Here is a 13,598-nt window from a genome sequence, read left to right on the forward strand (position 1 = left end):
GCTTCAGTGCTGACCTCAAGATTTACCCAGAAGAGAAACACAGAGCGTGGCAAGTGTTGCCACACACACTTGTATCTGCACAGCACACTGAGCCCATGAAACTTTGTCAGCAAGCAGAAGTAATCTGCCTGCTCAGCAGTGACAGATAGAGTCCTGATACTTGATTTCAAACACCTCTCGTCTTGCAATATGGCAAAAAAGGGGGCACCTTAACAAACAAACAAAAAAAACCCCAATATCCCAAAGCCTTTGATTTTGTTTTGATGCATTTTTGCATAGAAAGCAGAAGGGGAAAGAGAAGGCACTAAGTGCGAGATACCAGAACAGAAATGAGGAAAGAAAAAAAAAAAAAAAAGGCACGGTCAAAATATGGCTCTTAAAATCAGTCAAGATGTTTTCAAAAATATAAGAGAGGCTGAGCAGCAAGAGGAGCTTTCCAGCATCGGCACAGAGCAAAACGAGCGCCAGGACACCTGAAGAACCCGCACAGGTGTCGGTGAACGCACAAATGGAGTTACATGAGCTGCAGCTGCTGCTGTCTGACTGCAGAGGTCTTTTACTCCTACAAATGCGTCTGTGCAGCAGCCCTACACAGGGAAAGCTAAGGTCAGGCCCACTTCTGTAGATATGAGATGAACGATTACTCGGTGCTCAGCTTTCAGACACTAGAAGGATTTTTGTAGTGAGAAAAGTTAAGCAACACAGGAAGTAACTTTTTTCAAATAATATGTTTATAACCACATCTCAATGACATCACATTTTTCTATTTATTCCTTTACTCTAAAAGGAACAGGAATCATATTGCTGCAGTGATGTACCTCAGGATCTCAAGTGTCTTGGACTCTCTATTGTAGGGTGCTTGCTGTATGTAGTAACAACTCTCCACTTCGGGAAGAAATAATGTTTCCTAGAGCATTTGCATAGTTTCACTTAGTAAATTTATCTAAAGATAATCATGACAACATAAAAATATTTGTGTGTGTGAATATATAAATACAGAGAAAGGTTAAAAAAAATCTTAAAAAATTAAGAAATGCATCATCTAATTCAGGTTTTCCTTGCAGCATCGCATCACTCCTTTTTAAAACCTACCTCCTTGCCACACCGCAAAACATAGCAACTTCCTATTAACCACAGAAGCTAAAAGTATCAAGGCGATTTTTTTTTTAAGATTTCGTTTTGTAAATAAGCAGCATTTTCGCTTTTTGTCAGATGCTCTTTTTTGGCTTTGTTTTAAATAGTCAGGCACTTCAGCTAATTTTCTTGTGAGGCAAGGATAATGCCTGTTTTTGTAAAAACCACACTAACTCGTTAGTCACAGTTGCAATGGGAATAACAGTCAAAAAGGTATTTTTGAATTTTGAACTACCAAAGTTGGTTTCTTTCACGATACCTTAAGCTAGAGGGACTGCTGCCTACTATGCCAACTGAACTCTGAGTATTTTCTTGTACTGTACCTAAATCTCATTTCTAACAGTAATCTCACAGTAATCTGTGAAGTCACAGGAGCATAGGAGAGTATTTTTGTTCTGTACTTCACAAAACTAACTGCTGGTTTACGATTACTTGTCATGCCTTCCAATCCTGATAACACCACCCACTCCATCACTATCATTACTAAAACACAGAAAGAGCCTATTTGTGACCATTTAGCAATTAGTCATTCAACCTTTTTAGTGGTATAGTCCCAAAAGTTTTATTGTAGCTTGCCAGTTTCTTCCCTTTAATAATAATAATAGTAATAATAATAATTTCTTCAAGTCAATATATCTATTAGTAAGCAATCTGACTGAACAGCAGAATTTGTTATTAGGGCTGGGAGAAATGAAATTAAGACTGTTGAACATTTTATTATTATTATTATTTTGATAATTGCTGCAAAACAGCTTTGGTTTTTCTTACACATTAATTTAAAAGCCCATTGTTTTATATGGGCATCATTGCTTAAGACTAAAGAGATAAAAGCCAGATGAATTATACTAATGCATAAAAAATTAGTGATGCACACTCTTATTTGAATAAGAACACAGAAATAATAATTTAAAAAAAGTTCAGTAGAAACAGAAGAAAAAAAAAAAAAGGTTGGTCGTGAAAAAGGATCCAAGGTGAGGACATAAGCAAAGGGCTGAATTTAAACCACTTATTTTGGAACTTGCACTGCCCCAAAGCTGGACCTACATCTCCTGTATGATATGTAAGGAGAGGCAAATGCTTCATTGACTGCTCAGGAATCAAAGAAATTACATAAAAGGCTTCCTTTAGAGAAGGGCATGCATGGATACATTTGAGAATTTGGCAATTAAAAATGAAGATACTGACTGATTTTAAATATATTCAAGATTAACTTGCTCTAGATAACAAGCATGCTGAATTATTCTTCCGGGCATCAATATTCCATTTCAGTAGGCATTCAGCTAGCCTGTCTGAGACATCCTATTCAACTAATTCGTCCTTGTTGAGAACACACAGATCACATTTTCCCAACTAAAAAAACTACGAAAAGGATCTGCCTCCATTTTCATATTCTGTTTCTAGAGAAAAGCAAGTCATAAAGATCTGAAAACTACTCTCCTACCAACTCAAAATGGCAATACAATTTTCATATAAATTAAAAAGAAGTATGAACCACAAAGAGAAAAATTTCCCCAAATTATTCCATTTTACCTTAAAATAGTTTAACTTCACATGTAAAACCATAGAGATTTAGAATTAACAATGAAAAACTGATACGTACACATCACAGGAATTGAGAGTACAACATAGAAAGTGTTTAAGAATATGATGTTACCTTTAAAAGTATTAGCAAAGTCAAAACATCACCGGGGTCAATTAACATTTAGTTTTTTCACAACATAACCTCCACTTCCTCCCCCCATTCTTTAGTCAGAGAGTTTCTTCCTTCCCCTTATTCACAGGTTAGCACTATTTTTAGTAATTTTTTTCTTAGAAATTACCTATGGATGCAAAGAAAATGATGGCAAGAAAGTCACGTATTGGTTCAATACAGGACATAATCTCCTCAGTAACCATGTGACCCTGAGAAGAGATCAGAGCTCCAGCTAAGAAGCATCCCAGCTCCATTGACACATCCAATAGCTCTGTGATCTGTCAAGGAATAACAGAGAATCTATTGCTGTTCTCTTGCCCCAAGTGACTTCACATACCATTTTACAGTGAAATTATAAAGCTATACATTATATTGAGTGCAGAAAGTTATTACATCTTTAATTTCAAAAACAAATAGAATTCAGTGCATTTAAGTGTTCTACAGTAATGTATTTATCCCAAAGACACAAAAACCAATTTCCTTTTCATATTACCTCTTTCCCCATAGAAGCTAAACCAAAGCAACAACAAAATCCCATAATCTACATTGTAATTCTTTGTGTCACTCATAAGAATAGCACCCAATTTCACTAAAAAGAGCGAGCTTCTAACAGCTTCAGAGTCAGGATTACATAATTACATTATTTTCTCAGCCTCGATCTTTTCACCACAGCATATTTTCCAACAGTCAATAAAAGCAGAAGTTGGAGTGGATGTGGTGGGATCAAAACTTTACTTTGGGAGAATAGTCTTGATTCAGCAAAACACTTTGAGACATAATTCATGTTTTGTAATTGCAAATGAGGGTTAAAAACAAGCTTCTGTTCTTTACTAAACATGGATAGATTCAAGCATGTAAACTGCTAATCTGGAGCATGGTATCTATTTGAAAGAATTCACACTGTTCTTTATTCTTTCTGTTATTTGTATATGGTATTAGAAAGGAAAGGTGAAATACATAAAGAGTCTGAACTAAAAATAAAGAAATGGCTCAAGACAATGCTCTTAGCAATAAAAAAGCAGGCAGCACTTAGAATAAGTATAAAATATGCTTTAAAACCACGCTGCTGCAGACAGTCATCTTGCTGAGAAATGACGAAGTTATTAATATTAATAGAACACTTTAAACTGAAGCCTTATTTCCATACTGATTTAGAATAAGCAACAACATGTTACTGTACATTTATGGAGAACATGCAGCACATCCTGAACAGTGTTACACTGTATGGTATGAAGCTAAAACTCCAGTGACTTGAACTAATGGCGGAGAGCAAAAGAAATGATAAACAAGTCATTCCAAACAGTGCATAAAATGCTATCTAAAAATAAAACCAGTCTTTTGCAATTTTTTTAAAGCAGTAATGTCCAAATGCTCATTATATAACTTCACTTATGCTCACAGTCCTTAATTTATTGCAAGCCATTTTAAAAAACTGAATTAGATCTGTCAAATAGTGCAAACAGTTGCTGATCAGGCAAAATCAACAAAATATCCTTATAATCCATTCTGACTACTACATAAAAGCTGTCACTTTTCATACACTTATAATTTAAAACAAAAGGAATTTCAGTTCAGTTTCAAGTGGTAAGGTGCTCTTCACAGCCATCTCAAATTATAAAAGGGGAGATGGAAATTGATATGAAAGGCTTTAAATCACGAGAACAAGACTAGATACGTTTCCTATTCCAGAATATTTCTTGTAAATTCTTTTTCACAATCACATCACTGTGTTGTAAAAGTCGCACACTCTAGATTACGATCCCAAAATATTCTACTATTCGCATATAATCCCCTCACATTTATACTTTATCAGCTCCAGGTGAAAATACTTGTAGTTAGTATTTTAAACACTCACATTTAGATGATTAAGTTGCCATTTAAGAAGGGATTTACCATCTCTTGTATTGGAATTGCATTAATACTGTGTGCTTGTAAGTATCTCTGTTCAAGCATGGTGCAATTTAAGGATGAAAATATATACTAGGTGCTTGCTCAGAAAGTATCGACCTAAGATGAGCAAACAATACATCCACATGGTTTGAGCCCACAGCGAAAAGGCTGCCATGCCCGGCTTTTGGGCAATCTAAATCAAGGTCAAGTTCAAGGACACAGTGGGTAAACTGTGAATTTTGCCATCTTTTCTCTGTCCTCTAGATATTACATAACCGAGTTTACAAAGTATGTTCCCTCCACAGAAAAAAATCTATAGTGGATGAGACGCATGCACACACACTCTGGAAAGGGCTTGTTTTATTGGCAGCAAAGATTCTTATATAAGCAAGACTGGGAAAGTATTTTGCATTTAGGACTCCCTCTCTCTCTGTGCTTGCATAAAACTCCATGTTTTGTCTTTACATAAGAGGGCTCTAACAATTACTATTTTGGGGGTTGTGCTCCTGTTTCAGGTCCTTTTCTTTATTCCTACATTATAGGAAATGTTTTGTTGATTTGCACTTTTACCCCTGTACAATTCAGTTTTCATTTGTTTTCTAAGGTCCCATTTTACCCTGTATTCAGACAAGTCACTTTGTTTTCACTAGAATATTGGACTTTTATGCTCAAATATTCTACCACAGCAATAAACAGGATAGGAGAACTATTCCCGAGTCTAGTTGGATTTCAACCATTTGTTCAGTAGCTGTTCTGCCTATAGTCTCTTATAACGCATGTTTTATTGCTAAATTTTAATCATCATAGAAGCTTAATAAGTAGGGTAAGCCAATAACAGTAAAGAAATCCTCACTGGAAATAAATGTATGAAAATCTCAAATATTAATAATCTAAATCTGTGCAAGCTAAAGAGCTTGCATTTTAAGGAAGCAAAAGCTCAATGAAAATGTAAACAATTTTTAGTGAGCCTTGTAAAAACTCCATTCAAGTGTATTTGTATAATTAATGGGAATATTTGAGATTACAGTCCTCCCTTAACCTTCTCCCTTCAGTTAATAGAAGGGAGTTGATAAAGCCCATTGAGTCATAGAGAAGCATTCCAGCAAGCAAGGAATGACATTTGTAACACGAGAGGAAACAACGCCAACTTTATCTACATACCAAAAAGCTGGACAGAAGATACAGCTCTTTCCTTCCCCTTGCTGCCACCATCACGAGTCAACCATAATGCAGTCAAACTGGAAACCACTTTTTCCCCCCTCCTCTTTGCATGCACATTTATATAAGTGTAATTGCTATCCTTCTTGTCAGTTCTTTTTTAATTGCTTAATAATCTTCAGAGCCTTTTCATAAAACATGACAAAGCCAAACACTGTTGTTCTACACTGTCCACTGTTGTTGATATCCAATGAGTGCAGTTCATTATCAGGAAACTGCTTAAAACAACCTCTTGTAAGGACTCTGAACACATAACAAAAAGCAACACACTGGTTGGCATGCTATTTGTCCTTTAGCATCGGTCGTGCCTTAGCAGCACCACTTTCGTTACCTGTCTTCCATGATCATAGTTAAGACCATAACCTGGATTCCACCTTCTATGTCGTGACTGAACAGGATGATTTACCAATTTACAAAAGGAGTATCTGAAAAGTAAAACACTGGTGGAGGAGTCGGTGAGGATTTGCTATCAGTCTGCAAGCCTTTAGCCCTGATACTTGATGTACTCAACAAAACCCACACAACATGGTCTCAAAGCTCAGCCAGATTTCTGTACTGTTGGCACTTGACCTAAGTCTTCCCCTGCTACCCCAAGACATGCTTATTTAGTTGGGGTGGTTGCATACATACTGCATATATTTATATTTGCAACCACCCCAACTAAATAAGCATTATAAGCATTGATATTTGTTGCATTTCTTTTTCCCCTAAGCTATTTTGTCAAGAAGAGGTATATTTAAGATCCAGTTTCAGATTTAATCATTTGCAAGTAATGCTCTTGACAAAAGAATTTTCAAAAATTGCTTCCACATAAGAAGCTCCTCATATGGCAGAATATAAACTTTACACTAAAATTGCTTATTCTTACCATATAGAAGAACCTCCTTTGTCCTCCCATCCTCGCTATGCCTTTCCACATACAAGTGCAGAATCTGCACTGCTTGGTAAAGAAACTTAAATTCTTGTTGGCATCTGAGATTTTCAAACTGGCAAACAAGAAATATACCATATGTATTACATATGCTAATGCTACAGGTGAACCTCAATGTAGTATAAACTTGGGTGGACCCCAGAAATCCAGGCAATACAGGAGTATGTAACAAGTAACCGCATGCAAAAAGCAGGAACACCATGCTATCATCCTTACCCCTTTGTCATGCTTTGGAAAGGATGTGGCCTGCAGAAATCCTCACATGCAACACAGAGATCTAAGATAGATATTTACAAAGTTTCTCTCCAGTTTTGCAAATGAAGCTGCAGAGTCACCTGTGACTATGGTCGCTAAAGCATCCGCTCTCCTATTGCTCCCACTACAAGCTGAAAAGCTTCACTGGAATTACAAAAGTATGGAAAATTCCACAATTGCCGATAAATATACTGATTTGGCCAATATTTAGGCTCTTTCTAGAAGGAGAAAGACGTTTGAAGGAACTAAAACAGTTCAATTGTTTTCTTACCCACACCTTAGTTAAGGATTAACTTTAGTTAAACCTTTCCAAATATATGCAACATTTTTTCAAATTAGGTTGCTTTCCCCATCTCATATTTTTATTCCTGACATAAGGGCATGTATATCAATTACCATGTAATAACTGCTACCGCAGTGACTATTATCAGTGTCACAAATATCAGGCATCTGAACTAGTTTACTCTGGTTACATGTGTAGTATCCTTTGTACTGTTCCCTTTTTATACATTATATATCATTTTCTTTCACTTGAAGAATAAATACATGATTCTCTACAAAGGTTTCCCATATTGAAGAAGCATACCATTTTTGTAGCATATATTCGATGGGCTCGCTTAAATATATTCTCTCCCTCAGCTTTGTGGATACACATATATGTAGCATCATGTACAGAATAAACTTTTAACATGCTTGATGTGTTCATCTGGGCACAGTATTTCCACATTCACTCAGATTATTTCCTGTAGGCTACATTTTTAATCAAAGAAAGACTGTTCCCAGATACCATAATACGTTATGTTTTTGCTGTTTTTGTTAAAGCTGTTTCACAGATACTGTGTCTACTTGCCAAAGTAAAAATAAGAAAATAATTTGGGCTACTTTTCTTATTAAATGGCACACGTGTTTGGAATATAAATAACTTTTTATAATGATAGCATTTTTATAGCCTATAAAATACAAATGGAAAAACTGTAAAGTTATTCTCTCACTAACTTCTTCCTTGACCTTCATCCTGAATAATAACAACTTTATTGGCTCTATAGTAATTACATAAACACCCTGGCAATAAAGGTGTATGAAGTTTTTTGGTTTTTTTTCCTTCAGAATATCTCAAAGAGAGCACAACAATCTGCAGATCCACAATAACAGTGTTTCAAATTCACACCATTACCAGGGACTGTCATGTTCTATTCTCTAACAGGATAGCTTGCCAGAGGGCTGAAATGTGAGATAGAAACCAATGGAAGGAAGATTCTAAGCAGAGAAAAAAATAAGCCCAGTAGAGGTATCAGAACTTACAAAAATGGTTTCTGTCCTGAAGAACTACAATAGGATTCCTAATAAAGTACTATTCTGTCTTTTAAAATATTTATGCATAAAAATTGCACGCTACATTTTAGGCAAAATACACAAACATTAAGGGATTTCTCTCCTTCCTCAACTTCAGCCCTAACCTATCTATCAGAAAGAAGGGAAATTATTTTGTAATTCAAATTATGTTAAGAATTTGCCATTCAGAAAGGTAAATAAATTCAACAAGTAAGTGTGCAAAACCATTACCAGTAATTCAAAACTGATTTTTAAATGCATGAAGCATCCCAAAAATAAGACTATAATCATGATTCTTTAAGTGACTTTATTAAAATTCAGCCTATTGACAATTGAAATTTTATCAGCTACTACTCACCTGTGCTGCGGTGCATCAGTCACTTGTGCATTTGGATTTGGATTTTAAGCATTTTAAAACCAAGCAATTAACTACAGAAATACGTGGATATGCAGCAACAGTAAATGTGATGGATTTTGCAATACTGGTGCACTATAAAACATTTATATTTTTAAAAAATTAATTTAAATGATTACCGTTAACATAAGGAAGATGAATGCAGATATTCCCAGAATGAGGATTTCTTTATTCCCTTTGCTCTCCGTATGCAACTTGCGATAATATGGGCCTATGAGATAAGTCTTTATAACAAGACATATAAGAAAAACAGCGGCCAGAGAAAAGAGAATTTGGCCAATCAAAATCAGTATTCTCAGTATTTCCTTGACAATGCTGAAATAGAAAAACAAACAATCATTTCTTCAAACTGCTCTTGCCTCTAAATCAGAGTCACTAAAGTGAGATTATCTAATTGAACAGATATTCAAAATTACCATAGCTACCTCTTATAGGTATCCACAGTAGGGTATTTAGATACATAAGCAAACAGAATGAATGCTAATTCTGCTTAATACCCAGAATTTATTTCTAGGCTGTTTCAAAATCAGCAAAAAAATTGCTAGTTGAACTGCAGTGTCATTTATCAGGCTCGGTAATTCTATTCCATAATCTTTAATAGAAATATACCTCAAGTATAGTAGAAGGTAGTAACTCTGAAGAATTTTCCCTATTTTCAACAATAATAAACTTCATTAGCAATTTCAATCTAATTATTGGGTAGGACAAAGGTATCTAGAGCAGAAAGAATATTCTCACATAACACTATAATTACAGATAGTAAAGGGAACTCGGAGAATAAAGCATGCATTTTTCAAGAAACCGACAGTTTAAGTGTAGCTTTCTTATACTTCCAGTCAGCACACCAAATTGGAAACGGGGGGCAAACGTACAGTAATTTCTTTACCTGGAATAGGTGCTTGCTCCTGCTTGAATAAGTGTAGGCATGACAGCTATAAACAAACCAAGCTGCACATCCTGCATCACCAACATGCCAAGTAATACGCTGCTGTAGTCAATGTCCCCTGTACACCAAAACAAAAGGAAGTAATTGAAACATATATCAGAATCTATGAATGCTTTTAGTGCTCAGATACCTCCATCAAAAGGAGGCTAGGCATGGTTCTCAAAAGAGTAAGAACATTCAAAACATTCTGTTTTTTTCCATCATTAGGTAAATCACATCTACAGAATATTCACAGCATGCTTCTGCTATACAATAAAGACTTTGCATAGCAGTTAAGCTGTAGTTATGCATTTACTTTAATTTTTGTATTGAAAACTCAGTGTACAGCATAATGGGCATGTAATTTAGCAAGAGATGAAATGTGTACAATATTTTCTTTGAATATTATGAATAATATAGTAGTGTAATATATCTGAATAATATAATTGATATTCACTGGAATATAAATTTCTAAAGATCTAAAAAAGCCTCATACATAAAGCATGTTCAAGAGGAAGAATTCAAGTTGGCAAAACTTTTGAAAATAAATATTTATGAACCATTCGAGAAGCTGGCAATTGAAAGGACTTGAGACTACCCGAGTTAGTCTTATTTTGCAGAAAAAGAATGCAAATTACTTCAGGTAGCTTTTCTGCCATGATGACAGACTGGTAGCAATGGTGTAATTTGCTAACTTCTTAAAAGGCCAAGAATTCTAGACTTCAATTCATGACACTGGTCAGTGTTCAAAAAGAATGAATTCTTGTAAATCACGCTTGACTATGTTTATGAAAGACAAACAAAAACTAATTTGACATTAATATTACAAACCTTAGCTATTTTCAAGTTTTATTGTACATAAAGTACTATATTAAGCATTGTACATTAAGTACTATAGTACTTAACTGTAGATTTTACAGTAGTCTCTACTTAAAACATACCTACCTTCTTTATCTCCTCGAACACTACCTGCAAGGAATCTTGACACCAACGGGGTGCTTGATAAAGACAAACAGGTGGAAATAAAGACACTTTGTGTTGGTCTAATTTGGAGCAAGTGTCCCCATAATAAACCAAAGGCAATCATCAGCACTGTCATGTAGCAAGGTCCTTGCAAAGATATCTTCCATACCTCGAGAAGAAAACAAATTCCTCTTATAAAGTCTGAAATTTTTCTCACTGGCATCTCAGAAAGCTTTTAAGTGCAAATAATCAAAAATACATGGTTTAAGGCTGCAATGCTTGTCCACAGAAATAACAGGCTCTCATCCTATACATTCTACAACCCTAAAGATATAGATACCACAGATTATATTCCATTCCAAGGTTCATTACTCAAAATTGACAAATTTCCTGGAGCAAAAAGTCCAACAAATGAAGTGTGAAAGGTCCAATATGAAGTGAACTATATAAATATCAAACAGAAAAACAATTATTGTGATTTCAATAATAAAAAGTAGGTGTGCTGAGGGCCATCATCAATACCGGTAGTCCACTCTTAGTGAGGCACACACGACTTTCAAATGACTTGCACATTGGCAACAATTTAGCTATCACAGTTTAGGAACCCCTGAATTACTAAATGTACCAAAAGATTTTTACCTTTGACTTAAGGCAGACTAAAAATAGTACTTTAAGTGGAATGCTTATAAAAAATATAGCTTTTTAAAAAAACACTGGATGGTTTCTTTTTTTAGAAAAAACTAAGAGGAATTTGTCTATTTTTGCTGGATCCTGATGGTCACAGCATAATATTCCACACTGTATCAATACCTTTGCAGAATCATTATCGACTCACTATGCAGCATTTGAAAACATTTTTTTTTTAATTACAAGACTGGCAAAATATCACTGGACACTGCATCACAGCACCCAGATTGCATGGACAGCAAAGATTAATTGCAATAAATTACATGAGAACTTTCTAGCAATCAAACTGTTTATCTAAAATGAAAAGAGATAGCAATGATTTTTGGAAGCACCGAGTAAATAACGCATCCTTTTCTTTCCAAAGATTTAAGGTGAAGAAGTAAATATCATATTAGTCTTTTATTAAAAAGTTATCTATGTTATAGACAGAGCCTAAAAATATGAAGCAGTCCTGATTACAGTGTTTAATTCCTAATGTTCAAGTTAGGTAGAAGCATTGTAAGGAAATACCTTTCTTAATCTTTCAGGAGAAAATTCCAGACCAACTAGAAAGAGAGTGAAGAATACACCAAACTCTCCTAATGTCTCCACCTGTACAATAGACTATTAAAAAATAAAATAAAAATCAGTGCTTAGCAGTGTACTTTCAACACAGATTACTAGTCTACTTTCAATACAAATAATTTATTATGTTTCCATAGGTCATTGACACTTACTGGTCATATGACAACAAAAGTTCCCTCAGTATCCTGAGGATTTCAAATATGGTTCCCATGACATGGTTGCTACTACACAATTTGTTTGAACAATGCTATTCACCCAAATGAACATGTTCTTACCTAAAACAAGGTAAATTTTCTTGTTTGTGCAACATAAATAGAGTAAGTTTTGTGTGTATGTTATTAAATGCCAAGGCTATGTTCTAGGAGTTACTCCTGGCCAGTTATTCTCTCCGTCCTATAGACTCCGTGTATTTATCTCTAGGACCAGGCCTCTCCTCCTCAGAGGGAAGTACGAGGCTATGAGAGCAGGAAAGCAGATACCTAATATTTCTTTTCAACATATCTACAGTCCAAAGGAGAGGAAGACAGAGAATATCCTTGATCACAGAGAGGCAGATATGGGGAACAGCTCCCACCAGATGAGAATCTGTCTGCCTCTGCAGTTCCTCCCACACTCCGCATTTTTAAGAAGCACGGAGGACTTTAGGAGATAAAACACTAGAAGAGACCCAGTAAACACAAATAAGTATTATCTAGAAGTATAACGGTGAATCATAGCTCCGTAAGAAACCGCCTAAAGAAAACTCCCTCATCTCTGTTCTGACCCCTCATCTTCCTCAGTGCAAACACCAGTGAAAATCCGCTCCTGAAACTCTTTCTGAAGACGAACATAAAACCTTGTTTCTCCGTCTAAGCAGTCAAGCTTTCCAGATCTTCTCAACCCAGATGCTGCAAACTACACAAAGGTTATTTAACCTTATCTTTTCAGAATACAAAGTCTTATCAGAATATGAAATGACGGGGGATTTTTAGTCTTCTTTCCTCATACAAGACTGACAGAAACCTGCAACGTCTATTCGTCCCTACTCCGTTTTGAGCCCGTTGGTTAACCAAAGAGCAGAGCTTCCAAAGATACTAAGTCCAAACCAGCTATATGGATGTCAACGACACACGAGACGTTTTACCTAACTTCACGTTAACATGTAGCCTTAACATTTGTTCCATTTTGCCTGCTAGCTGAACAATCTCTTAATGCAAAACAGACCACGAAGCAAAACACATGTAACCTCAAACCAACCACAGCCTCCCCTGCTCCTCATTCAGCTAGTAATCAGGGAACATGTGATGGAGCTAAAAAGGTTCAGGAGATTTCAGGAATGTGAGCGGGAGGACTGGAAAAGAACCAGGGTTATTAGGATGGGTGGAAGAGCCACACACATGTAAAATAAACCTCTAGGAAGCCAAGCTGTGGTACTCAAGGAACAACTTGTTTCAAACACCTGCACTGCTGTCAGTGTTGACTTTTGGCAAGTTTTTGAGTATTTGGCATATTTTCTCAATTTGGCTGCGAAACATGATGCTTTCTGATAGAAGCAAATAAAAAATACCCATTAAAAATAGCGCTTCATCTGTCAATTAAAAAAAAGGAAAAA

The 13,598-nt window shown here is 35.6% G+C and overlaps 1 protein-coding gene across 1 annotated transcript in view; it reads right to left on the reverse strand.

Annotated features, from left to right (window-relative positions):
• SLC9D1 (solute carrier family 9 member D1) overlaps window positions 1-13,598 on the reverse strand; it is a 31,459-nt gene that overhangs the window by 7,066 nt on the left and 10,795 nt on the right. The window contains exons 6-10 of the mRNA XM_088530239.1: window positions 11,954-12,046; window positions 10,739-10,925; window positions 9,755-9,872; window positions 8,988-9,183; window positions 2,955-3,105 (exon numbers count right to left, since the gene is read on the reverse strand). Coding sequence (XP_088386365.1) covers window positions 2,955-3,105; window positions 8,988-9,183; window positions 9,755-9,872; window positions 10,739-10,925; window positions 11,954-12,046 — 745 coding nt within the window. The remainder of the gene's footprint in view (window positions 1-2,954; window positions 3,106-8,987; window positions 9,184-9,754; window positions 9,873-10,738; window positions 10,926-11,953; window positions 12,047-13,598) is intronic.

Source organism: Tinamus guttatus, unplaced genomic scaffold (genome assembly GCF_059628265.1).
Source record: "Tinamus guttatus ecotype Peru unplaced genomic scaffold, ASM5962826v1 Tinamus_guttatus_pri_ptg000030l, whole genome shotgun sequence".
Taxonomy (NCBI): domain Eukaryota; kingdom Metazoa; phylum Chordata; class Aves; order Tinamiformes; family Tinamidae; genus Tinamus; species Tinamus guttatus.